Below are 27,783 nucleotides of genomic sequence, written 5' to 3' on the forward strand. Positions count from 1 at the left end.
TAAATAAATTTACAATAATCTTTATACATTTAATATTTAATTTCTTTATATACCTTTTCATGGTATCATTCATCTTATCATATATAAATATCACCATTGCTTAACAGAAATGAAAACAGATCCAGTGCATTAAAAAGGAGAAAAGAAAGAAAACGGACTTTGAAGCGTTCAAATTAAACAAATATCTTGATAATTTTGGTGTCAACAATTCGCTGCTCTTTCTTTCTCATTTTTGTGTTGTTGGCTTCCGTAAACATTGTTCTTCCAATCATTTCTCTCTCTCTCTCTCTCTGACATCTAATAACCCTTCTCTCCATTTGCCACGTGTCATCTCCTTCTTCCCCTCTCATATTCTTCTACTCCTCCCGCGCTTTCTCTATCTCCTCACCCTTCACATTTCCCTTTTCACTTTTTCTTTCTCTCTCGCCGCAACACAGCGTCTTCTGAAATCCTTCTTTCTCCTCTCTTTCACGTTTTCAACTCTCATTTACATTGAAGAGGTACATTGCACTTACCGAAACACATTTTTCAATTTCCTCTCGTTTAATACCTCTTTTTCTTCTTCTTTTAATTGGTTAAATGTGTTAAATATTGTTTGCATGCGATGAATTTGATGTTGGAACAGGGGAGGGAGAGTAGAAGGCTCGTGGTAGCGTAGGGAGCGTAGTGGTGGTGGTCGACAGCAATGTCGTTTCTGGAGGCCGCACCGCACACGCTGACGCGGCGCCCGTCGAGGAGCGCAGCCACGACCTTCTCGACGGAGGTTTTCGACAACGACGTCGTTCCGTCGTCACTTGCCTCCATCTCGCCGATTCTCCGAGTGGCCAATGAGATCGAAAGCGAACGCCCTAGGGTTGCCTATCTATGTACGTTATTGTTGCCGTTAACGTCACTTACACATGCAGATTCTAATTTCCATTTCCTTTGATATTTTTGACACGTTTCTGCAACGGTTTTCGCTGAAATTGGTTCGTTCGTTCTTTTGGAAGGTCGGTTCTACGCTTTCGAGAAGGCGCACCGGTTGGATCAGAGCTCCAGCGGACGTGGCGTGAGGCAGTTTAAGACGCTGTTGCTGCAGCGATTGGAGAGGGTACGTAACAAACTCTCTCTCTTTCGTCTCGCATGTCTCCAACGAGATTTGGCTCACGTGAAAAATGGCATATCACACACACACACGTGAAAAAAAACATTTTAAGTATAATTTTTAAAGTATTTATTATGAATATAGTTTAATCGAATTCATAGTAAATTGCTAAACTTAATGCTTAAAATCATGATTAAATATATGTATGCGTATAATTAATAGTTAATTAATGAATATTTATTTTCTAAAGTGAATCAAATAATAATAAGTTGATTCTTCTTTTAATTTTGTTTGTTAATATTTTCTCAGAACATTAAAACGTGGATTGACATCAAATGAAAATTATTACTCTTATTTTTTTATATATATAAAAGTAAACGAATATATTTTTTAAGAAAACCAATGTCTTAAAATTAAAAAAAAAATTATAAAAAATCGTATGAGGAGCGCATTTAAAAATTATAGTGAAATACATTTTTAAGCATATTTCCCTTTAGCATTTGCCTTATAAGAAACGTGGAAAATTCACCAAAAACAAATGTGGACTTATCTTTATATGTATAATTACTTTTTTTCTATTTAGTATAATTTACTGTGAACTTTTTTAATAAGACACATATTCATTCCTTAATAAGTACATTTATTTACTTATCAACAATATCAATCACACCTCATTAGTAGAAAAAATAATGTTTCATCAATTACAATTAGATCTTTTAAAAAAAATACAATTAGTGTCGTTAATTAAATTCTAGAATACTTCTCGAACTGTTTAAATCACTCCGCCTAGCAAATCACACCGTATATATGGACTGGCACACAATCTCGATATCCTTTTCAGCGCCGATACACCAAATTTTTATTTTGTTAGTTACCCTGACCGACCAACTGTAATGGACTCCGGAAAACACCTAAACACTGTAGTTAGGGAAGAGTTGCACTTTGATTCATCCTACTTGAACTTCTTAATTACATGATTTCTGGAACTTTAGGACAATGGACCCAGTCTTGCTGGACGTTTAAAGAAGACAGATGCAAGGGAAATCCAGGCTTATTATCAGCAATACTATGAGCATTATGTCAGAGCTCTTGACCAAGGAGAGCAGGCAGACAGGTACACTACACACCCTTTACGCTGTGTGTGCCATGTTTAGATCACAAGGCATGCTTAACTAATTCCTTTATTTTAACTTTAATTTAGAGCACAGCTCGGGAAAGCTTACCAGACCGCCGGGGTGCTTTTTGAAGTGCTTTGTGCCGTTAACAAGACTGAGAAGGTCGAAGAAGTAGCTCCCGAGGTTAGTCTTAATTTATATTTACACTGCCATTTCATTTTCATCTTGTGAAAAAAGGTAGCTTGCCGCATAATTTTCTTTCAGCATTCATGGCTTGGATTAAGGGTGAGTGATTTTTGTGCATTCAGATCATTGCGGCTGCTAGAGATGTCCAGGAAAAGACGGAGATATATGCGCCTTTCAACATTCTTCCGTTGGATTCTGCCGGGGCTTCTCAGTCTATTATGCAGCTTGAAGAGGTATCTCATCTGCCGCGATTGATGTTGATGTTGATATTGATATTGAGAGTTTGTGTTTTGTTTGGCTTTGCACTGAGTTCCTTCCTTGTCTATATTTCCACCTTGTAGATTAAGGCGTCTGTTTCTGCTCTCTGGAATACTCGTGGCCTGAATTGGCCAACTTCATTTGAGCAACAAAGGCAGAGAACTGGAGAATTGGATCTGCTTGATTGGCTTAGAGCCATGTTTGGGTTTCAGGCATGTCTTCTACTCCCAAATAGAAAGGGATAGGAGAAGGATTGTGATTAACTTCTTCATCTTTTGTATAGCCCCCCCACAAATTGTTAATCTATTTGGTTTATTTTGGCTCAGAGGGACAACGTCAGGAACCAGAGAGAGCATTTGATTCTGCTTCTTGCTAACTCTCACATAAGGCTAAACCCCAAACCCGAGCCTCTTAACAAGGCATGTAGCTATATCTCGCATCTTCATGTACTAGGCAAAATATTTATAGATTTAATAGAGCAAAACCAGAAATCAAGAGAACTTCCATCAAAATTTCATTTAGCTATCAGGATAGCCTGCTTTGCTTTTTACCCATACTTGAACTTCACTGTTTTTTTCTTCTTCTTTCTTTAAACAACTGCAGCTTGATGATCGGGCTGTTGATGCAGTGATGAATAGTCTGTTTAAGAATTACAAAACATGGTGCAAATTTTTGGGACGAAAGCATAGTTTACGGTAAGATATAACACTTTCTCCATCACCTAACGATTTTCTTGCCTTTTCCTATCGTATTTCTAAGAATAAATCGGAAAATATTTGTGCTAAAAGTGACTATGGTATTCTTTCATGCAGACTCCCTCCAGGTCAGCAAGAGATACAACAAAGGAAGTTACTTTATATGGGCTTGTATCTTCTCATATGGGGTGAAGCATCCAATGTTCGCTTCATGCCAGAGTGTCTATGCTACATATTTCATAATGTGAGTACAAGTTTTTCATATGTTGCAATATCTTGTGCCAGAATGTTTTTGCAGATGAACGTAACATTTTTATTCTGTTTTTGTTGGTTATTTTTCTGCGTGTATTAATAATAATCAACTATAACTTCAGATGGCATATGAACTTCATGGTTTATTGGCTGGAAATGTCAGCATTGTTACTGGTGAAAACATCAAGCCTTCTTATGGTGGTGATGATGAGGCATTCTTGCGCAAGGTTATAACTCCCATATACAGAGTAATTGAAACGGTATGGTTTTTCTGATACGGAAATCATCAACTTCAGGTGCCTTTCTTCTCAGTGATGAATTATGACCATGATAATTAATACAGGAAGCCAAGAAGAGCAGACATGGAGCAGCTCCTCACTCAGCCTGGTGCAACTATGATGATCTAAATGAATATTTCTGGTTCGTTTGCCTTTAGGTTTTTATTTCTCATTGAAACTGACTTCCTTTGGCTTGTTTCATGTTTCAGTTATTGACAATTTGTTGTTTTAACTTGCGTTACATTTGGTTTCAGGTCACCTGATTGCTTTTCTCTTGGATGGCCTATGCGTGATGATGGTGAATTTTTTAGATCAACATTTAATTTGACACAGGTATTTATCCTTAGGAGTTACTTTCCTGAATGTAAAATACTTATTTAGTCCAATACATACAAATTCCATATCAGGGAAGAAAGGGTTCTCAGAAAACATCTGGAAGAACTGTCAAATCAAATTTTGTTGAGACCCGGTCATTCTGGAACATCTTCCGCAGTTTTGATCGTCTTTGGACCTTCTATATACTGGGTTTGCAGGTATTTGTTTTCAACAGTAGGAAGTTCTTATGTCATTATCTCCCTTGATTGTTGCTCTGACAAGACCAGAACATTCTTGTTACAGGTGTTGCTCATTGTTGCCTGGAAAGGAATTTCAGTGTTGGATATTTTTCAGAAAGATGTCTTATATGATCTCTCTAGCATATTCATTACAGCAGCCATTCTACGCTTACTTCAAAGTAATGATTATTGACTTAAATTGCTTTTTATTTGAAATTTTATCATGCGACTATCAGAAGGACAGGTTACACGATTTTTATTACCGATGTTTGTTTTAGCTAGTAGTTGAAGAAGTGACATCACATTAGCTCCTTTTTATTTTGACTTAGGTATATTGGACCTGGCTCTGAACTTTCCTGGCTATCATGGTTGGAGATTTACTGATGTGCTACGAAATTTTCTCAAAGTCATTGTCAGTCTTTTTTGGGTTGTTGCTCTTCCACTCTTCTATGTGCATTCCTTCAAAGGCGCCCCTGACTTTATCAAGGATATGCTTTCCTTTACTGATAAAATAAAGGGGATTCCACCATTGTATATGTTAGCAGTTGCAGTTTATCTGCTTCCAAATTTACTAGCAGCTATTCTCTTTCTTTTCCCAATGCTTAGGCGTTGGATTGAAAACTCGGACTGGCACATTATTAGACTTCTCCTATGGTGGTCACAGGTACTTGTGTCATCTTATTTGATTCACTTGTGCATTTAACTATTTCTCTTCATTATAAATTGAAAATTTTCTATTGTTATGATGCTTGTTCCAGTGTGCTTTATTGTTTCAATTTTCAATGTGAAATTAATGCATATATCCACCTGATTATGGAAATCAGTAGGAAGCAATTTTTTTTGTCAATTTTATTCTGTTGGAAAACTCTGACCTCTGTCACGTGAAGAGCATATAGATAATATACTGGGCAAAGGCTTTGTTGTCAGTGTGATCCTTAAAGACCCAAATGCTTGAAGCTATTAGTTAATGCATCAATACATGTACACACACGTGTGTTTACACATGCACATTCCATAACTGGTAGGAACTGATACAGACGCACTTTTGTTTTTTTCTTTTTTGTTGCACTGCAATACAGACGCACTTAGTTAAGAAATATTTTGACTTTACATGCCTCAGTCTGTTATTGTAATATATTTTCCTGGGAATAAATTTTTTTATCCTTTTAATTCCTTAACTAATACCCTAAGACACTAGTTAGCAAGACCCTTTTATTAATGACCCCAATTTTGTACAATCATAAGGGTATGTCTATGATATACCAAAGCATCCAAGTTTATAGTCCTAGTTTTATGTTTGAAGCAATTGTGGTTTAAAGCTTGATCTGACAAACTCAAATCAGGAGAGGGGAAACACCTACTTTTTACCAAGTGGGTAACTGCCAAACAAAGGGACTGTTGACGCAAACTTTTGTTTCTAAACAACACTTCTTTGGATGTTAAGAAATGCATGGACAATGAGTCGGTGACTTTTAATCTCTCATAAGCCTGTCTATATTGATGAAAAATGTCTCTTTTAAATAACATTGAACTTTTTAGAATCATTTGTTAATTTTCTAACATGGATAATTAACTTGCAGCCAAGAATCTATGTCGGAAGAGGAATGCATGAGAATCAATTTGCTCTCCTAAAGTGAGTTTTGCATAATACTATGTTATTCAAGTTACTTAAGGTTTGTGCTCTTGTTATTTGTTTGAATTTTTTTATGGTCTATTTCTTTTTTAAATTTCAGATACACTCTTTTTTGGGTGATTCTCTTGGCTGCTAAATTTTCATTCAGCTTTTTTGTGCAGGTAATTATTACAAGAACTATAGTTGTTATTTTCTTAATAATGCCTTTTGAATTTGTTTGGCCTCTTTTAACTGTTGTCTCTTCAGATCAAACCTCTAGTTCAGCCAACTAAAGACATAATGAGCATTAGGCATGTTGATTTTGGTTGGCATGAGTTTTTCCCCAAAGGTAGTTTCTTCACATTTTTTATGAGTCCATTGTAACTTTCTGTTAATTTTATTGATCTGATATTTCTGGTCTATGCAGCTCGACATAACTATGGTGCAGTTGTTGCACTTTGGGCCCCTGTACTTATGGTGTGTATGCTATATTTCATGGTTATGTTCACATATATTAATCTTTTCATTTGTTTGGGATAAATTGTTTCAGTGTAAACATCTCAGGTTACATTTTAAATGCAGGTTTATTTCATGGACACTCAAATCTGGTATTCCATCTTCTCAACTATTTGTGGTGGTGTTATTGGAGCCTTCGATCGTCTTGGAGAGGTCGTTGTCAATTTTATCTTATTTCTATATCTGGAGAGAAGTTGGGAATTGACTATTTTATTGATTCTCTTCACTTTTGAAAGATATGTATGCATACCAAAAATAAAAACAAACCTATTTAATCAAGAAAGTCATGAGACCCTTAAGGACACAGTACTAGATTGTCATGCTCATGTATTATGAAATTTTGAAGTTTCCAAAATGTAAATACACTCAAATTTCCCTTTTTATGGAAGAGCTTGAGATTGGAAAACTCAAGGAACCAAAGAGATATAATACTTCAAGTCACAATGCTTTAACACCCAGTTAATGTTATTCATTTGCTTACACAGATACGCACTCTGACCATGTTAAGATCACGGTTCCAGTCATTGCCTGGTGCATTCAACACATACTTGGTTCCTACTGACAAGAAGCGGGAAAAGAGATTCACTTTCTCGAAGCGATTTGCCGAGGTTTCTATCACATTTTCATTTTGCTGCTAACTAGAGTAAGCTAAATATAATTATTTATCTTCACATATTTTCCGTGTTTGTGTAGATTTCTGCAAGCAGAAGGAGTGAAGCTGCTAAATTTGCTCAATTATGGAATGAAGTTATTTGCAGTTTCCGTGAGGAAGATATCATAAGTGATAGGAAAGGCTTCTGAGCCAAACTCTTTAGTTGCTTTTTCTCCTAAATCCTAGCTTCTATTCTTTCTCCTTCATCTTTTGATTACTGAACTATGATTGCATTACTCCAGGGAGATGGATCTTTTGATGGTTCCATACTCATCAGATCCTAGCTTGAAAATAATTCAGTGGCCACCGTTTCTGCTTGCAAGCAAGGTCTGTGAGATTTAATTTTTAATATGCTTGTGTTTGTTACCAGTTCATATAATTGACTTGCTGTCTACATTTGAAGATTCCCATAGCACTGGATATGGCAGCTCAATTTCGAGGAAAGGACTCTGATCTTTGGAGGCGCATATGTGCAGATGAATATATGAAGTGTGCTGTGATTGAATGCTATGAATCTTTTAAAAATGTCCTGAATGCTTTGGTAGTAGGAGAAGCTGAAAAAAGGTAGCTTTCAGTATCCTTTCCTGTTGATGTTTGTCCATTTCAGTTTACAATTCTTACTAGAATCATTATAAATGTAAGAATATAAATAACCTTAGCCATATTTCGTTTGGGTAGCAAAACTATGATCCAGTTCTATTAGCATTCTATCCAGCTTTCTTTTCCCATGTGTTTTTTTATTTGTTTATTTTATATGCAGACTCCACATTTGGCTCTTGCTGTTTCTATTTCATGAAAAGCAATTAGCCTTGTTTGATGTGCACATACATTTTTTGTATCTATTTATATTGTAAATGTCTGTCAGGACTCTGGATTACTTAACTCAAAATAAATAAAAGGAATATATGGTTAACTTCATTAACTCAAAATTGCATACTGCATTTTAATGGTCACCCAAATTTTGTGTCAGCTGCCTGTGTTGTTTTTCTTAATTAATGAATAAAATTAAGTTATAGACATTTCATTAAAATTATGTCATCAGTCATCATCGTTAGTTCTGAATTCATTGTAATGGAACAGGACAATCTCTGTCATCATTAAGGAAGTTGAAAACAGCATCTCTAAGAATACACTTGTTGCAAATTTTCGAATGGGGTTTTTGCCTTCCCTTTGTAAGAAGTTTGTGGAGCTTGTGGAAATCTTGGTGAGTCATTTAAAGGAAAACTAATCATATATTACCTTTGTAGTCTTAATGGCTTCTTGTCTCTAACTATCCTATTTAGAAGCTTAGACATTCTTTTCTGGTTACAGAAAGATGCAGATTCATCCAAGCAAGGTACAGTGGTGGTCTTGTTGCAAGACATGTTAGAAGTGTTTACGCGTGATATGGTGGTAAATGAGATAAGGTTGGTTAACTTAATTGAATTTGGAATATAATAATTTTTCTGGCTCTTCCATTAAAACAATAATGAATAATGTGATGTTCATCAGTGAGTTGGCAGAACTTAATCATAGTAGTAAGGACACTGGAAGGCAACTTTTTGCTGGTACAGATGCAAAACCCGCAGTATTATTCCCTCCTCTGGTTACAGCACAATGGGAGGAACAGGTAATTATTATTAACCACAGTTTACATTATTATTAACTTTCCAGATATTTCTGTAACTTAAGAATAATTATGGCTGTTTCAGATTAGACGTCTTCATTTACTTTTGACGGTGAAGGAATCTGCCATTGAGGTTCCAACAAACCTTGAAGCACGCAGAAGGATTGCATTCTTTACCAATTCATTGTTCATGGACATGCCACGTGCTCCACGAGTTCGTAAAATGCTGTCATTCAGGTTTGTTGAAGACTGGATTTTGGTGAAATGCTTGAGTGAAAAGGCACTCAGGAGCATGAGTATTTATAATCATTTCAGAATGAATTTTATTTAAGAACAACAAAAAAAAGAAATGTAACTCCCTAGGAAAATAACAAGTCACTATACATGAATCTGTCTATTCAGCTATCTAGACATCAATTCCCTAGGAATAGAAACCGTTTCTAACAAGGTCTGATGCTTGTTCTTCGTACGGAACTTTTGGCCATGAAGATATATGCAAATGTCATGCTTTGTATAATAAACTGCAGGAACATCATCCTATTCTTGTGGACATTAAAATAATTCATATTAAATGTTGAAATCCTACCAGAGTTTATAGATGCTGTGACCATCAGGGTTATATAGTGTTTTCCTTAAATTGAGAGGACGATTATTACTATCTTTCTCTGTATATTTAGTCTCTTAATTCTTAAATATTATATAATTACAAACAAATGATATTTTTCTGGTTTATTCAATATTTTATTTCTAAAGCAATTTGTGATGCATTGATGTTGAATCTGATGTGTTCTGAAGTTGTCTTGTGCTTATAAATAGCATTTTGCCTTTTGTTTGCAGTGTTCTAACTCCATACTACAGTGAAGAGACTGTCTATTCCAAGAATGACCTTGAGGTTGAAAATGAAGATGGTGTGTCAATCATATATTACCTGCAAAAGATCTACCCTGGTCTGTAATAACTAACACTACATATCTTGACTGTAATTTGCTAGTAGAAAAAGGACTGGCTAAATTGTAGTAATTTTACCAGATGAGTGGACTAACTTCATGGAACGGCTTGAATGTAAGAAAGATAGTGAGATATGGGAGAAAGATGAACACATATTGCAGCTACGACACTGGGCCTCATTACGAGGACAAACTCTTAGCAGGACAGGTAACAGTGACTTCCACCCTCTCCATCCCCACAGACAGGGTTTGGTGGATTAATATTTTTCCTATTGTACTTATACATTAATGCAGTAAGGGGAATGATGTACTACCGGCGGGCTATTAAGCTTCAGGCTTTTCTTGATATGGCAAATGAACAGGGTAAATAAGATTTCCTTTTAACATGAGCTATTTACCTTAGTCTAGTTGATACTGTGGCAATGGCAGGCATGTCATCTATAGCCTTTTCAAATCCTAGGCCATGGTTTATACATAACTCTCACTTATATGAAATTCATTACGTATGACAAAAGAATAGTTATCTACCAAGAATAGCTGATTGTATGGTTTTCTGCTATCTTGTGGGCAGAGATACTTGATGGCTATAAAGCTGTTACTGTTCCATCTGAGGAAGATAAAAAGAGCCATAGATCCTTATATGCCAGTTTAGAGGCTGTTGCTGACATGAAGTTTACATACGTCGCCACCTGTCAGAACTATGGGAATCAGAAGCGTAGTGGAGACCGTCGTGCAACAGACATCCTGAATTTGATGGTTAAGTATGTTCTCGAATTGTTGAATTAAACTTAGTTCAAATGCAATATATTTTCCCATTAGTTTCTAAAATTCACTTGATTTAATAATATAATGTCTGGTTCTTGATTGGTAGCAATCCCTCACTTCGTGTGGCTTATATTGATGAAATTGAAGAAAGAGAAGGAGGAAAAGTACAGAAAGTTTATTACTCTGTACTGGTCAAAGCTGTGGACAATCTTGACCAAGTAAATGCATATTGATGTCAGAAAGTAAGTTAATTTACTTGTAGTCACCATAGAACTTATAGTTTTATTATTTTCTGTGAAGGAAATATTTCGAATAAAATTGCCTGGTCCAGCAAAGATAGGAGAAGGGAAGCCTGAAAATCAAAATCATGCCATCATTTTTACTAGAGGCGAAGCTCTTCAGACTATTGACATGAATCAGGTAAAACATTATAAACATTAATAGGTGAAAAACACTATAAAGTTTGACCTATTGAAATGGTGTATTGCAAATTTCTTCTAGGATAATTACTTGGAAGAAGCTTTTAAAATGCGCAATCTTTTGGAAGAATTTAATGAAGATCATGGGGTGCGACGACCTACAATATTAGGTGTTCGTGAGCACATCTTTACTGGCAGGTCTGGTGAATTGTATCCACATGCAGTAAGCACTTTGTCATGTTAAGTTACTATATTACTTAATTCTATCACTTGCTACAGTGTCTCTTCCCTGGCTTGGTTTATGTCAAATCAAGAAACAAGCTTTGTCACAATTGGTCAAAGAGTTCTTGCAAGACCACTGAAGTAAGTTTTCCTCTAGTGATTTCATGACATGGTTGACTTGCAAGTACTTGTTTAGCTTCTAGGACAAATCAGGAACCTCTAACTGAACAATTGGCTAGTACAAGATCTCATCCAAAGTTAAAGCAGTGATTTAATTTAAAAGAGAAATGCATGTAATATATATAAAACTACTTTCAAAGGTCAACGTGTTACTCAAATGATACTTATCTGCGTTTTGCATATTTCTTCTTTTTCTCCCTCTTATTCACTGGTCTTGTTGGAGTGTCATCATCTCCCATGCTGTTTGAATTTTTGGAGACAATAATTAGTGAACTCTGAAATTCCCCTTTAGCATCTTTTCTGCTACTGTTGCAAGAGATAAATTATTAGAATGGATATAATACTGATTGCACATTTTCTGGCTTATGATGGATTTGTTCAATTCTAGGGTGCGATTCCACTATGGTCATCCAGATGTTTTTGATAGAATTTTTCACATAACTCGAGGAGGAATCAGCAAGGCATCTTGTGGCATCAATCTGAGCGAGGATATTTTTGCTGGTACCATTCTTAAAACATCTTTCTTTGCACTGACATTTGATATTTCTTCTGCATCATACACTTTTTTTTTGGCACATTGCATCATACGCTTTTTTTTTGGGTACGTTATATGCCTTTGCCTATGCAGGATTCAACTCAACACTAAGACGCGGAAATATTACTCATCATGAATATATCCAATGCGGAAAGGGTAGAGATGTTGGGCTCAATCAAATCTCACTTTTTGAAGCAAAAGTGGCTTGTGGTAACGGAGAGCAGACATTAAGCAGAGATATCTACAGGCTGGGACATCGTTTTGACTTTTTCCGCATGCTATCATGTTATTTCACGACCATTGGATTTTATATAAGCTCAGTGGTAATGGTTAATGCATTTAGGATATAGCAAAAACAGTACTTGTTGTTTACTGATGCAATTATGTTTATTTTTCATTAAAATTAAACCAAGGGGTCAAGCTCACTAGTTGAGCGGTGCACATGAATTGTTGTAAATCCCATGAGTTTAATTTCTACTAAAAAAAAACCAATACTAACAGTGTATTTAAAAACCAATCAATCCTAATATGATTGATGTATGTGGAAATTAATCTCTTATCACTTGAACACTAAACAATGTGTCTCTTCCCCACAAAATGAGAACCTAACTGGGTATTCTTACAGTGAGAAATGTCAATTTCTTAAGGGAAGCTATATAATTTGTCTTGGCTACATATCTATTTACATGTCTTTTTTTTCTGTTGAATTGTTAATTCTGCATATTGAAGTAATTCTTTCTTTTGCTGATTCACAGATTGTGGTCCTCACATGTTATGCATTCCTATATGGCAAACTGTACCTGTCTTTGAGTGGATTTGAGGCTGCAATAGTAAAGTTGGCTAGGAGAAAGGGAGATGATGCACTAAAGGCAGCATTAACTTCTCAATCCCTTGTTCAACTAGGACTTATAATGACTTTGCCCATGTTCATGGAAATTGGACTAGAGAGAGGGTTCAGAACTGCTATCGGTGAGCTCATAATAATGCAGTTGCAGCTAGCACCTGTTTTCTTTACTTTCTCCCTAGGGACAAAGCTGCACTATTTTGGGCGCACTCTTCTGCATGGAGGGGCAAAGTACAGAGCAACTGGGCGTGGTTTTGTTGTTCGCCATGAGAAGTTTGCTGAAAATTACAGGATGTACTCTAGGAGTCACTTTGTAAAAGGGATTGAGCTCACAATTTTGCTCTTATGTTATAAGATTTATGGATCAGCAACACCTGATTCAACGTCATATGGCTTTCTCTCATGGTCAATGTGGTTTATGGTCTGCTCTTTTCTGTTTTCTCCTTTCCTTTTCAATCCATCAGGGTTTGAATGGCAGAAGATAGTTGAGGACTGGGATGATTGGCAAAAGTGGATAAGTATTCGAGGTGGTATTGGTGTTCCTTCAAACAAGAGTTGGGAGTCATGGTGGAATGAGGAACAGGAGCATCTGCAGCACACTGGATTTCTGGGGCGGATATGTGAGATTATACTTGACCTGCGTTTCTTTGTCTATCAGTATGGTATTGTGTATCATCTCAATGTAGCCAGAGGTGACAAGAGCATCTTGGTAATTACGCTTGCTATTTTAATTTCATTTAATGTTTTTATGTCAAATTCTGGAACCACACAAAATGGTTCAAATTATTTAACACCAATGTCCAGTAATTGAGAGTGAGTGAAGTGCTGTTAACAAGGATGAGACAAAGTAATTCCTTGTATATAGGAGACTTTTAGTCCTTTTCCAAATACCATGATCTCGGGACAGATCATTGCCTCCTCTCCCTTCCCCCAAAAATAAAGAAAAGAAAAGAAATAACAAAAATGATTGTATATGTAGATAATAGTTTTCTCACATACATTTTCTCTTCAGGTTTATGCTCTGTCCTGGATAGTGATAGTAGCTGTCATGGTTATCCTTAAGGTATTCGATGATTAAAAAAAGTTTGTTCTTTCTGCTTGTGCTTGATAATGATCTTATTAATTAGTGGCATCTGAAACTGCAGATTGTATCCATGGGTAGAAAGCAATTCAGTGCAGATTTCCAGTTGATGTTTCGTCTTCTCAAATTGTTTCTGTTCATTGGAGCCATTGTTGCTCTAGGCTTAATGTTTACTCTGCTGAGTCTCACAGTTGGAGACATCTTTGCGAGCCTCCTAGCCTTTTTGCCAACAGCTTGGGCAGTTATTCAGGTATGTGTTAAGTGGTTGTTGTGTCTTGCTTTGGTGTTTTTGGTCTCATTTGATCATGCTGAATATACACTAGACTTTAATTTGTGTCCCATACACATTTGACCATATGTTTGAACCTTCTTAAATTTGTCTTGGTACCTGTTCCGTAGTCTCCACTCACCATCTTCTGGCTTAATCATTACTTTGGGTTTGTTTCATCTTTCCGACTCGAGTATCATGATTCAACATCATGGCAATGACTAATTCAATTAAATGCTATACTCAAAATATTAGATTACATGTAATGTATGAGATATAAAAATCAAGTAACTTTATGTCTTTCTTCATTCGTGGAATTAGATAAGTTTCTCTCATGATTCCTATTGATACAGTGAGTTTAAAATCACTTCTTTCTGATTGGTGTGGCGTTATATATGTACAGATAGGACAAGCATGCAGGCCATTCGTGAAGGGCATTGGAATGTGGGGTTCTGTCAAAGCTTTAGCAAGGGGCTACGAATACTTGATGGGAGTGGTTATTTTTGCACCAGTAGCCATATTAGCTTGGTTCCCATTTGTTTCAGAATTCCAAACTAGGCTGCTGTTCAACCAAGCATTCAGCCGAGGACTTCAAATCCAGCGCATTCTGGCTGGTGGCAAGAAGAATAAGTAGCCACTGAACCAAACCCTCTGAAGCTATTTGTTACACTTGCAGACACAAGTTGAGATAAAGATAAAAAGTTCAGGCATACTAAGAGAGATTTCTATGCAAAATTTTGTTATGGAGCACGTACAGCATATGGACTGTGTATGTATAACAGATAGTATCATCATCAGTCCTTAACTCTGGGTCTGCATGTTTGTTAGTGGAAGAATTCTTTGAGTCAGTGTTGATAAAATCTTGTATACGGAAGAGAGAACTATATCCAAATTCCATAGTTCTAAAATTGTAACCTGTTGCCCTTCTTGTTTTCGTTTTCCTGGCCTCTTACGGTACCAACATTCAATTAAATATTCTTAAAATCCTTCTCTTAGCATTGTACTGATCTAATGTATACTAAGCTGACTGTACTAACGTCCGCCATCAGCCGATGCAAATTAGCGTCAGTTTACAGTCGACGCTACTCTTTGAACCACTCAAACCGCCATCCCAACCCAAATTGTCCTCAGAACTTGAATCTCCCAATCGTGTTCACTTTTCCGAAATCGTCGATCACTTTTGAAAGTAGAAATTGTGCGAATAAAGTACATAGCCAAGGTCAAACATAAAGAAGAGAAGATTTTTTAAACTGTTGCATTTTGTGTTTGATTCAGTGTAAAAAAAAATTACGCTGTTAATCTATACCAATTAAATCCGTAGATTTAAGAAAAATCGAGAACTATATTCAGCCAATAACAACACAACAAAATTCAATAACGAAATTCCATCACAAAATATAATATCTATAGCTATAAGATTTGTTTAGTTACACTTTTTTTTTTGTCTTATTCTATCTTTATAACCGCCTCCATAAATAACTATGATTCATGTTATCTAGTTTCCCAAGTAAAAGAGGAAAAGAAATTAAATCCACAAAAATGTGTTCCTCCATGATTTTTAAATGCGCTCTTATACGATTTTTTTACAAAAAACTTTACTCTTTTTATTCATTAACTAATGCTCTTGTGCATTTGTTAACAAGACTCTAACTATTTCTCTCCCGCTATTTTATCTTCATAACTACTTCCCCAGATTCCAAATATTATTTAACTTATATTTTCTCTCTTTATTTTATTTTAAATTTTTAAAATAAAGAGAGCCGTACCTTTTTTCCTCTTGTCAAAACCAACTGATCAATAACATACATTAATAAAAAAGTTCCATGAAGCAAAAAACAAACAATAAAAAAAAAATATACCAGAGGGTTATGGAGGGGAGATATATAGCGGCGGTTGCAACAAGAGTGACATAGTAGAGGGTTGGTGAGGAATGAGGAATGGCGACAACAACAAGGGGCAAAAAAGTACATTGAGGAAGATGGTACGTGTTGGGTGTTACATTGTTATTTTTCTAAGTCTAACACAATCACATTAAATATGGGAACTATTTTGAAATAGTTTCAGATTAGCGTCATCTGACGTCGACATTATGATAAAATATCTCTTTAATGTCAAACTATGTAGTTATAAACCCGTGGGCCAAGTGACATATATGTGTGTACGGTCGAACAGCAACATAATGAATTATTTGAAGCATAGGGAACTGTTGTAGTTATGTGATGTCGCATCGTAACTGTGAAATTCTGTTCTCTTGCTACGTTATATCGACATGCTTATGCATGCATAGCCTATCTATAGGGCTTGCGATGCATCTGCTACTTACAACTCACTAACCAACCTATATCACCAATCATGACATGCATACATTGTCTGTGGGCCTCTCATGCCTCATTATCATTATTTATTTTGTTGAAAAAAAATAAAATTGAACCCCCCATGGTATAGATATGCAAATACATGTAATGCTTAAGGATGGGTTTGGTTGCACATAAATAACTGAGAAAAGGAATGAAAGTGGGAGAAGAGCAAAGAATTTGACAAATGGGGGTACGTGGTTTGGTAGCATTGAGGTGTGTAGAAATTTTCGAAAAATTGTGTGAGACCCACTGGTTTTTTTTTTTTTTAACTCTCTCATATATATGAGCATTTTAGAGAAGAAATTATAACTGTGCATTAGCTTTTACTGTCTTGCCATCAATGGATATACGTGCAGCGGAGGAATACATGCAGACCTTACTTTGGTACTATATTACTATTACTACATGCACGGAAATCTATTATGGAATAGGAAACTCAACATTTCCATTCTGCAAAAGAATATTACGTGACAAGTGTTAATCAAATAGAGACAAATTCGGGATATATGAATGAGGTGCAAGGAAATCTATTATGGAATAGGAAAAGTGTTGTAAATATCATGTTTTGAAAATAATAAAAGGTTAAAATAGTAATTTACTCCATGGATATATTTCTTTTCTATTATTTTATAACTTGTCAATTAATTTTAATTTTATTCTATTTTTATTTATTTTTCTTCAACCAAATCACTATTACTACTGTTTATTAGACACTATTACTGTTAACTTTAACGGTAATATTTCCTAATTAAAGTTAATTGTATTGGCTAAGTAAATATCAATTAACTTTGACTAAATAAATTACTATTGCTGTTAAATTAATTAAATTGATGTTTAGTTAGCCAATAAAACACTTATTCAGTAAGCAACACAACATTTTCATTAATTGTCCCTTATTTAACCCAATGCTCGTGCTTAAAACACAAAACAAAAGCCATCCCCAAATGGTGTTTGGATTAAGAGTGAAGCAAAATATAATAAGACATTGAAAGTGGAAGCAAACACGATCCTTTAAATCTTTAATGAAATGGAATCCGAAAGGAGGAGAGTAATGCCTTCCCTGATCAACAAGCAAAGTAAAAAGGCTCACATAGATATTCATATTCTACATTTCTACTACTGGTAATAGTATTATAATTTCCTACTTCCAAGAATGATGCTATATATTCCTCAATCAATTACTTTTCGTTTTATTACTGCACAATTTCTTATATATATTATCCCATTTCCATATAATATTTTTTTACTCTCTTTACTTTATACAAAACAAATAAAATCAATAAAAAATATTTAGAATAATCATTCTTAATTAATGATATCATTGACTTAAATTTTATTTTAAAATACTTATAAAATTAAATAATTTAAGTAATAGTTATATTTGATAATATTACTCATAATAGTAGAAATAAATTAATTAAAGGTAACAAAATACATCTTATTATTTATTATATAAATGACAAGAGAGAATATTGTTTTGTTCTAATTCAGCATGTTTTACTTATTATATATTTGCATTTGATTTTGTTGGACTAATATTTATTTGAGGAGTATGAGTGTGTCAACTCAATGGATTTAACTTAAAGATTAAAAAAAAAAAGCGTTAACTTAGTTCAATATAATTATGTATGGTCGTCGTACTTTCCTATTAATAAAAAAATAATGTAAGATTAAATCTTGAATAAAAATTGATCTAATTAAAAAGGATTAAATTCATATTTTATAAATGCGATAATGAATCTCATTGTCGATGAGAAAAATTTGTTAATAGATCATACATAAGTACTTTTATGAATATTTTTTTTACATCTTGACTCTAATGAATCTGGACTCAATTCACTTATACCTAATCTAATATATGGTGAACCCCTCTCCCTAATTTATAATTAAAATACTCAACTTAAATCAACTCAAATTCCATTGGTCTTAATTTTTTTTACGTTGGTTGAGCTTGGCCAATTTCTCAAATAAATTGTACCTTTTTTTTATTGGTTCTCTCCTCTCAAGCTGACACATCTCTAATTTATTTAGGGTAGTGTTAAATGACTTAAGGAGCTTTCGTCCCACGCCCTAATATCTCTTAGGTGAATTTATAAAAATTAGTTTTTTTTTTTCCAAACTAACCCGAACAGTTAAATTAGTAGAAGTGTCTTATCTCAAGCGATTAATCACTCAACTTAGAACCTTTTTCCTCATTTTCTTCACGATTCCCAATAAAAACAAAACAAAACAAAATTGTTCCAAGAAAAGGTTAAAAAGCAACAGCAACACCCCATGACGCTTTGCCGTTAAATAAATCAAGCAAGCAACATCAATGTTCCTCCCACAACACTACTCAAAACATGGACCCTCACCGCCGCCACCGCCACCGCCGCCGCACGTGGTGCTGCTCCTTTGCCGTCCCTCCCTCCAGCCCCGACAACCTTACTAACTCCTCCAAACCTCTCCCTCGCAACTCCGAGCCTCACTCCAAACCTGCATTCTCCCTCCCAAACTCCCCCAAATCCCGCATCCCCGTCAAGATCGACCCTCGCCGGATCCTTTCCCCGGGAAGAGTCTCCCCCATCGACTCCGATCCCGTCGCCGGAGAACCTCTTCCCTTTCCCCCTCCCTCGCCGGAGCCGCCGCGGCCGCCATCTCCGGCGGCGGCTACCGGCGAGAGGGACGTGAGGATGAGCCTGAGAGGAAAGAACGGCGGGTGCATGGTTCTGGAAGTGAACTCAGGAGTTCTCTGCGCGAATTCGGAAGTGTTCGCGGGGTTGATAGAGGATTACAAGAAAGGGTCTTCGAGTGGTAGCAACAAAATGTGTAGAATAGAGGTTCCGGAAGTTGACAACTTGGGAGTGTTCAGAGAAACCATTGAGCTCATGTTCGAGAACGATGATGGCGTCACCAAGAGGCTTCTTAACATTGGCGTTTTTCGATCCATTGACGTTTTGGAGGTTCGCTGGTTTCCACTTCTTTTTTTTTCCTCTCAACCCTCCAATTAATTAGGAGAAAGGAACTCCTGACCAAGAATCAAACTCGGTATTACCGAATTGAACTTAACTTCCAGCACATTAACTACTTTACCTTTCTTATATAAAAAAATGAAATTTGTATTTTATTAAATTATGGGTCTGCGTTTTTGTGCCTTTAAATGACATGGCTATGGGTTTTACTTTTTTTTTGTTCTTATTTCAACCTTCAGTTATGTGGTTCTGATTGAGGGTTTTTATAATGCGCTTGAACAATTGTGATGGCTGAAAATTTCTGTCCGGGACAAAATTTAGATACTATATCTTAGATGTTTTTTTTTCTTGTCTGTTTTTCTAATAAGAATTAGAGTTTTGCCTCGATAATTAACCTAATTAAGCTAAAGTTCAATTTTGACAGGAGAATAACACAAAATGTGTCTAGATAATTGTTCCAAGATTTTTGGGTTTCATGCCTAGCTAGTCACTGCATTCATTTTATTTATATTGCCATGGAAAGTTTTCGGTCGGAGGGAATGGACTGTTTTCTTAGGAAAGGTTCCAAGAGTCGCATGTAATTAGAAGAAAATATTAAGATAAAATGTGCTTGCAAATGAATTTTCTGATAACTTTGGTATTGAAGCAACTTTTTTTGGTGCTGTGCCTGCAGATTGGTGCCACTTTAGTCTCTTACATGGTTGTTTGATTGCAATTCTAGGTTTCAGCAGGCATCATGTTCACTAAGGGTGTTTTGTCGTGTTTACAATACCTTGAAGCCATGCCTTGGACTGAAGAAGAAGAAGAAAAACTGAGAAGCCTATTCACAAGATTCGAGTTTGATGAAGCAACAACAAGAGACATCCTAGGAAGGCTTTACTTGCACGATTCAGTAGATTCTTCTTCCCAGCCAAATGTGGCGCGACAGCTAGTTTGGTCAATTACCACTTGTGTGGATGCCAATGCAAGAAATGAAATGAAGTCACTAGTGAAGGGTCTTCTTTGCAAAAGCTCAGTGTATGAGAAGAATCACCTTGACCTCAGCAAGGAGGATCTGTATTCTGTTTGCCACTTGTGTCTGGACTCATTGATAAGCCTCTTTGAGGAGGCATCTGACACTGAAAGGTTGGCAAAGAAAGATAAGAATAGGCCATTGATTGAACGTGTCGCAAGACAGGTTGATAACATCAACTGGTTGTTGGAAATCTTGCTTGATGGGCAAATAGCAGAGGACTTTGTGAACATATGGGCAGATCAACACCAACTTATTAAAATGCATGAAAATGCATCTCCTATGGTTAGATATGAACTAAGTCGTGTGTCAGCGATGCTTTTTGTTGCCATGGCTACCAGAAAATTGCAATGTCGGTCAGAAGCTCGATTGGGACTTCTTCAGGCATGGTTCAGGCCTATGTTGTTAGACTTTGGTTGGCTTCAGAGATGCAGAAGAGGGCTTGATATAAAGTTATTGCAAGAGGCTATGGGTCAAACACTTCTTACTCTACCTCTAAATCAACAATACATGCTCTTCATGGAATGGTTCAGGCACTTCTCAAGCCATGGAACTGAATGTCCAAATCTAAGCAAGGCATTCCAAATTTGGTGGCGCAGATCTTTCTTAAGAGGCTTTGAAACTGATGCCATTGAGTCAAGGTAAAATGTGCCACTATTTGTCCTTTCAAATGTTTGTGTAGTGTGCAAAAGTTGCAACTAGGTGAGGGATTCTGGACTATGTACACTGAATAACGTAGATAAACTCCACAGATTGTTGGTGATTATTTCATGCCTAAATGGTAGGAGGATTTTTCCTCTATTTGTTTTCTTGTTTATTGCTCGAGGCACCATGCTGTCCAATTTAGGTTAGGTTAATGAATTGAATGCATTATTGCAGTAATAAGTTGTCACTAAGTCATGACATAATATATATTCAAGTTATGCTTCATGGAACCAGGCAAATTTGAGTCACTTGAGTAGTTGTAAAAAGAAAGAAAATCAATTCACCACTTGGCTGGTTTTGGCTAGAATTCGATTGCCCGTATTGCTAGATTGATATTAAACCTTTTAGGGGTCGGATTAAGCTGATTATTTAGATCGAATTAATGACCGGGAATCAAATTAGAAAGATGGAAAAAGTGTGGAAAAACTAAGATTAAAATAAAATTTGAAATTAGAACTTTAACATTGAAACGATAATTACTTCTACATGTTTGGATAATGTTTATACCCAAGGATAATGTTTGGATAAAACAGATAATTTTAAGTGTAGTTCTTTTAAGACTTTAATGGTAAAGGAAGAAAAGAGAATGGAAGATGTGTCTGAGTACAACAACTTAATTAAGCATTCGTTGAGTGTTTATCATGCAAGCATAACATTTACTTTACATTTCAAAAACAAGTAATTTTAAAACACTAGCATTTTCATAATCATAATAACAATGTTAAAAAATATATACTGGCACCTGATTTTTTTTTTAATTACACAGGATCCCATGCCTTTTTTAACATTCACAACAACCTCCCTTGTAAGAATATAAAATGTAATATTAAGGATATCTTTGCAAATTACAAGCAAAGACTTCTTAATTTCGACCAAAACTATATGCTTACGTGATTCTTTTCGCTCGTAACTTAAAAGTGAATAATTATTATTAAATTATATAAAAGCAGAGTGGGTAAGGCTTTTGTTTTAATTTTATCGGCAAGTAGAGTAAGGGTTTGATATTACATTTTCTAAAAAGCTTTTAAAATAAAAATTAATAAAGTGAAAACGTGATATTTTAATGTTACCGGTAAAAATTAATAAATACCGTAAATCGAACAAGTATTTTAGTTATATCTTAGTTACGAATTTTGAAGTCAAATCAATCTGGGGCTAAATGCAGACATTTCTTATATTCGTATATTTCGTCTAGGGATGAATGCATTTGATGTTAGCAAAGGATAAAAACAACAGAAAATAGAATAATGTATAAATAAATTGTTTGGTTGAGGAAACATGTTAATCAGTTCTTCGAACAATACGTAAAGCACCAAATTATAAAGGCTACTTCCGAGAATAGGTATTATCCTATAGCATGGTTTGAGAAATCCTTATTACGAAGAGTTATTTAAATAATAAAAAAATAAAGAATATCGTATTTAATATATATAATTTCATTTAAATAAAAACACTTTTCTTCTAATCAAAATAAAGGACTACCAATTTTCTTCTGATCAAAACATTTTTTCTAAGGCAATCAAAGACTGGGTTTGCACATTTTTTTCCACCCCTCCCCCTATTGTTAAGGGAAATGATTTTCCACACCTTTTTCATCTTCCCATCACAACTTATGTCTTTTTTATGAAATTCCTATTATATCTTTTCCCTTGCACCCCTCACATTCTCCACTCCACACCACACTCACCCCGACCTCCTCAAACATCTCTCTTCCATTACATCAAGACTTATTCCGACAAAAAAAAAGTATTTATAAAAATAACAAAATAAGGTGGGGAGTAAACAGGGACACACCTCGAGCCTCATGTCAATTTGCTTTGATTATGCTAATGGGGCTCCAATGTCCTTTTAGGTTTTTAGTAATAGTGTTTTAATTTGGACTTGGCCCCCTTCTTTCCTTTTACCCAAAACGTAGAACAATAAGAAAAAAATCAATTTGAATTTTCAAATCAGTCAATCCCCCTCCCCAACAAAAATCTCCCTAACTAATACCATTTTCACATTGCACTACAGATTAATGAATCTTCTGGCAAAAAATGCAATCAACGTAGATTTGGGAACAACTTCCAGCATAATTAGATTTTAATCAAACATAACACAATCAAAGAACATAACTAGATTTTAATCAACATTCTTGTCAGTTGATATGATGCGAAGTAACAGGTGCCATGATGGTTTTTAAATGAAGAACAGGAAGAGAATCCTTTGTTTATTCTAATCAAGGTTAGGTACTTGGGGCTATAGTTCAATCAATTTGCTGTGATACTTCCCTCAATTTTTTAGCCTTACTTATCTTGGCTACCACTTCCATGTTTATTCAGCCAGAGCTGCGGTGTCTCTAGGTCAAGCAACTCCAAGAAGTCATGGTCACAAGACCCGAATATATCAACAGTATAAAGCATTTCGCTTGTAGTATATTCATTTTTCTGGCCACAGGAAAAACTGCCTTCACCCAATCCAACCAAGCTGTTAAGGTCTCCTAACTCCTCAAAAATAGCATTTGGATCTGAACACAGTGCACCATCGGCATTGTTTGCCTGATCAGGATCATCAATGTTCTGTCATCCCATAATCACAGAATTAGCATAAATAGGAGAGAGAAGATAAAGCAAGCATGGAACAGATTTCTTGTATATATTACAAGGTTAAAATCTAACGAAAAGATCTTGGAATAAGTTTACAAATAGATAAAATTGAAATAAAATATATATACTCCAACATCATGATTAGTAGCTTCAGCTGTTAAACAACCAGCAACTCCTTGGGGTTTTCCTGCACTTGGAAGAAGTAGAAAAAGGAATAGTGATAACTGGGGCCCTGCCTTCGCCACCTCCATGAAGATGGTCTACAGGGTTCATAACTACCCTTATTACAGAGGATGCTTACCTAGCTATTCCTTCCACTTTATAAAGGATAGTCAAACATGCTTATATGCCTCACAGGAAGCTACAATGAGCTAAATAAAATTGGTCAAAATGTAATATAAACTAAAGCCCCACCCTCCATGAAGAAACAAAGCAGGGAAGATTGCAATATAGTCAGCTTCTCATTTCTTTGAAAACTAGCCACAGGTTTGCGAGTCTTCTGAGAGGGAGAGGGGAAGGGAAGATCCTCAAATGTCAACTAGTGCAATGTCAACAACAATAGAATGTAGCATTCCCTAAATCCTTTATGCTTAAACTCAGACTTGTATTGAACAAAATACAACACTAATGATGTGTTTGGAAAAGGGGAAATATTAGGGAAATTGAGAGGGAGAGGGAGAGGAAATAGAGGGGATGTATGAAATTGAAGTTGTTTCATGAGGAGGGAGAGGAAGAGGGGAAACAAACTCACATATATATCCTTCATTGATTACATCAAAAACTGAAAAATCAATTTTTGTACTCTTATATATCAGATAATCAATTGTGTAGTTTTATAATCAATTTTTGCATCTTGATGACTGGGAAATCAATTTCCATTGGTGATAATCAATTTTCTTAGTAGGAATTTTGATTATGTGAGTTTGTGTTGAGTGTTAGTGTTAAGGGGTAATATAGTTTTAATTTCATTTCTCTCTTCTCTTTCCATAGTAAAACAAACAAGTCAAGAAATTCCAATATTATTTCTTCTCAATTTCACTTTTATTTCTTTCAAACTAAACAACCCAAAAATCCACACTATTTCTTCTTTATTTCCCTCTTCTCCATTGCACTCTTTCCTATTTCCATCCGCCGTATTTCTTTCCTTTCTAAAGCAACATGTGAGTTGGTAAATAAAAGACAAAGGAAGTCAGAACAGGATGTTGTACACACAATAATTTCAAAGATATCTACTAAGAACAAGGTTATGAGGAGCTAAAAACAAAAACAAAAAGGAAAAAGAAAACAGTTGACACTTTTGAAAGATAAAATCAGATGCTACCAAAATTGGGGAGCATCTGACAACATCCATAAAAATAGAAACAATCATGCCAAGATTTTCTCACAATAAATGCATAAATACAAATAACAAAAATAGATTGCACACCTCAATTCTGTTGTTTTCTTTCACAGCCAATGTGTCATCATCTTCAAAGAAACAATCAAGCAAAGATAGAATGTCATTGTCAACTTGATTATTTGGAGCTGAAGGATGTGCTGAGCAAGAGGTCATCAATTCTGGTACACAAGATACAGAGCCAACTTGATTATTTGGAGCTGAAGGATGTGCTGAGCAAGAGGTCATCAATTCTGGTACACAAGATACAGAGCCAACTTGATTGTTTGGTGCTGAAGGATGGTCTGAGAAAGAGGGCATCAATTCTGATGCAGATGACACAGAGCCAACTTGACTGTTTGGTGCTGAAGGATGTGCCGAGCAAGATGGCATGAATTCTGAAACACATGAAACAGAGCCAACTTGACTGTTTGGTGCTGAAGGATGTGCTGAGCAAGAGGGCATGAATTCTGAAACACATGAAACAGAGCCAACTTGATTGTTTGATGGCAAATGATGTGGTTCCGAGCAAGAGGGAATCAATTCTGATACACATGATACAGTGCCAACTGGATTGCTAGGTGCTGAAGGATGTGTCGAGCAAGATGGCATCAATTCTGATACACATGATACAGAGGTCAATCCAGCACATCCACTCGTAGAGGGATGGATGTAATTAGCAACGGAAATATGGCTTTCACTAGGTTGTATAGGAACAGGTGCACAAACAGCAGCAACAGGGGCAGATTGTACAGAATCAATTTCCTCATCTGTTTCCCACTCTTTCTCCTCATATGGTTTACCATATTGTGCACCATTCCTAGGACCAGGACCCTCCTTTTGGTACACCCTACAAATCACATAGGAGTCCTACAATACATATAACAAACCAGTAGAACAATTAAATAAATTTACAAGAAGAATTCACTGGCAGAACAACCACAAAACTAGAGAGTAGAGAATATAAAAAAAGTCAACAAATCAAACTCGGAAGGCAGGAAGGGATGCTATATTAGACAAATGCACAGTAACAAGATAACAAACAAAGCTTGTCATTCCATACCATATAAATTAAGCACATGCAAAGTATATCAACGGCCATAAATCAGCTAAAAGGATAAAGTTTAACATGAAAAGACACAATTCTACCATGCATTTATGCATATCCAACAATAGTATCTCTGCATCTCTTCTACTGTAATGTAATAGAGGACAATAATAGCAACAACTATATTAACATCCTCACAGTCACAAACCCTACAACACTCACATATACTTCCACAAAGTTGCTTGCCTGCAAAATGCCTTTCTAGTGAAACAGAGGGCAATGAAGTAGCAACTATACTAGAAATCCAGTCACAAACACTACAAAACTCACACTTGCTTGTTCAGTCAAAGTTGTTTACCTGCAATACGCCTTCATCAGCCAGCACCTTGTCATCAAGTCTAAATTCATGCATAACCCAATCAGTTCGATCTCCCTTAGGGGCTCTACCAGTGTGAAAAACCAGTGTTTTTATCATCCCCACAACTCTATTATTGTGTTCAATTGCTCTATCCTTCCCAGTAGTCTTCCAATACCCAGCCTCCGTGGCCCGATTCAACCTCCCACCAGTCGAATACTTCTTTCCCCGAGGGCAAAAGAAGTACCAATTCAAATCCCCATTCTTGAGCAAAGACATATCTGCAACACAAACAACAAACGAAACCTCATTAAAACACACACACACAAAAAACAAAAAAAAAAAACAGTAGAGTACTCCATGAAACGAGTGCAAATGCAAACCTGGGAGGTCCCACGGAGCAAACTTGTACAAGTCAAGTTCAGCAATTATTTCGGAAGGGAATTTCTTACCCCGAACCTTCCTCTTCAGAAAATACTCAATCAGCTCAACGTCAGTGGGTTGAAACCGAAACCCTGGCATTTTTGGTTTGGCCATCCAGATAATAAAAAGAAATAAAAATGAAAATGAAAAACCGAAATATGAAGTGCTTCAGAATGTAGCAGCCAGAAAGATTCGAAGAGAAAGAAGACTCGTCGGCAGCGAGAGAAGAAGAAACGGGTTTTTTTTTCTAAGGAAAAAAATGGAAGAAATAGATAACCCTAATTGGGGGGGGTAGGGTCAAGTCCAGTGGCGGAAGAAGAAGTTCCAAGAACGCCAAAGCCTGCCCCGGTTCATGAAGGGAAAACGAAGGCACGCGATGGATGACGATCTCTTTCTCAGAAGAAAAGTCATCGGCACAGTGAAACCCTAACACATATCGAATTCAGTTCATCTCAGAAATCATTCAGAAAAACAGAAAAAAGGGGTTAGGGTTCACAGTGATTATTAGGTCATTCTTACCGGGGAAGGTGGAAGAAGGAAGCGCGAGACGCCGCAATCAGATTTCAAGCTTTGGCGATTTTGGACTAGCGGACTCTGACCTATTCAGGGGAGGTTCTTATTTATATCTATATATATATATATATCGAGTTTTATTATATTTTAAATTAAACTATAAAATTACTAAATTGTTTCTTGGGTGAGGGGTTTCTTTGTTCAATCTTCCTGTGAACGACATAGGAAGTAGGAACTACGAAGAGCCACGCGCCAGAGTGAATTTCATTTATCAAGCTATTGTATTATTATTCTCAAAAATATGGTTAACACAAAAAGGAATATCATTAGCCCATTAACATATTTTTTTTATATTTTAGAATATGTTTTTTATTATTAAATAAAATTTAC

The 27,783-nt window shown here is 35.8% G+C and overlaps 3 protein-coding genes and 1 non-coding gene across 5 annotated transcripts; 3 read left to right on the top strand and 1 right to left on the bottom strand.

Moving 5' to 3' along the window:
* Positions 1-394: 394 nt before the first annotated feature.
* Positions 395-15,269, top strand: LOC114410094 (callose synthase 5-like). The gene is given in 43 exon segments (XM_028373868.1): positions 395-500; positions 626-866; positions 990-1,090; positions 2,077-2,198; positions 2,286-2,382; positions 2,508-2,618; positions 2,727-2,855; positions 2,970-3,062; positions 3,247-3,338; positions 3,456-3,582; positions 3,713-3,850; positions 3,934-4,010; positions 4,123-4,201; positions 4,276-4,401; positions 4,487-4,601; positions 4,752-5,086; positions 6,003-6,055; positions 6,156-6,216; positions 6,302-6,383; positions 6,462-6,511; positions 6,617-6,703; positions 7,036-7,158; positions 7,244-7,429; positions 7,431-7,529; positions 7,606-7,766; positions 8,283-8,406; positions 8,514-8,608; positions 8,694-8,811; positions 8,894-9,045; positions 9,646-9,755; positions 9,838-9,963; positions 10,050-10,118; positions 10,327-10,516; positions 10,627-10,738; positions 10,821-10,940; positions 11,022-11,137; positions 11,219-11,302; positions 11,730-11,842; positions 11,970-12,199; positions 12,632-13,429; positions 13,733-13,783; positions 13,866-14,051; positions 14,473-15,269. Coding segments are annotated over 42 exon segments (5,850 nt in total). The 5' UTR covers positions 395-500; positions 626-685; the 3' UTR covers positions 14,704-15,269.
* LOC114410984 lies at positions 10,047-10,125 on the top strand. The gene has a single exon (XR_003666372.1). It is a non-coding gene; the product is annotated as a small nucleolar RNA J33 (small nucleolar RNA).
* A 3,376-nt stretch (positions 15,270-18,645) lies between the features above and the next one.
* LOC114410095 (BTB/POZ domain-containing protein At2g13690-like) lies at positions 18,646-21,321 on the top strand. Its single transcript, XM_028373869.1, has 2 exons — positions 18,646-19,368; positions 20,099-21,321. The coding sequence occupies exons 1-2, from the start codon at positions 18,769-18,771 to the stop codon at positions 21,032-21,034; spliced, it is 1,536 nt and encodes a 511-aa protein (XP_028229670.1). The 5' UTR covers positions 18,646-18,768; the 3' UTR covers positions 21,035-21,321.
* Positions 21,322-23,142: 1,821 nt separating this feature from the next.
* Positions 23,143-27,530, bottom strand: LOC114410096 (NAC domain-containing protein 82-like). 2 transcript variants are annotated; one of them, XM_028373871.1, is made up of 6 exons: positions 27,400-27,530; positions 26,841-27,306; positions 26,461-26,738; positions 25,270-25,924; positions 25,106-25,197; positions 23,143-23,652 (listed from the first exon to the last, which is right to left on the bottom strand). In XM_028373871.1, exons 2-6 carry the CDS (start codon positions 26,992-26,994, stop codon positions 23,380-23,382), a joined length of 1,452 nt encoding a protein of 483 aa, XP_028229672.1. In that variant the 5' UTR covers positions 26,995-27,306; positions 27,400-27,530; the 3' UTR covers positions 23,143-23,379. The 2 variants fall into 2 exon arrangements, with proteins under 2 accessions (XP_028229672.1, XP_028229671.1); XM_028373870.1 differs by having other exon boundaries at positions 25,106-25,924.
* Positions 27,531-27,783: the final 253 nt, after the last annotated feature.

Source organism: Glycine soja, chromosome 4 (assembly GCF_004193775.1).
Source record: "Glycine soja cultivar W05 chromosome 4, ASM419377v2, whole genome shotgun sequence".
Lineage (NCBI taxonomy): Eukaryota > Viridiplantae > Streptophyta > Magnoliopsida > Fabales > Fabaceae > Glycine > Glycine soja.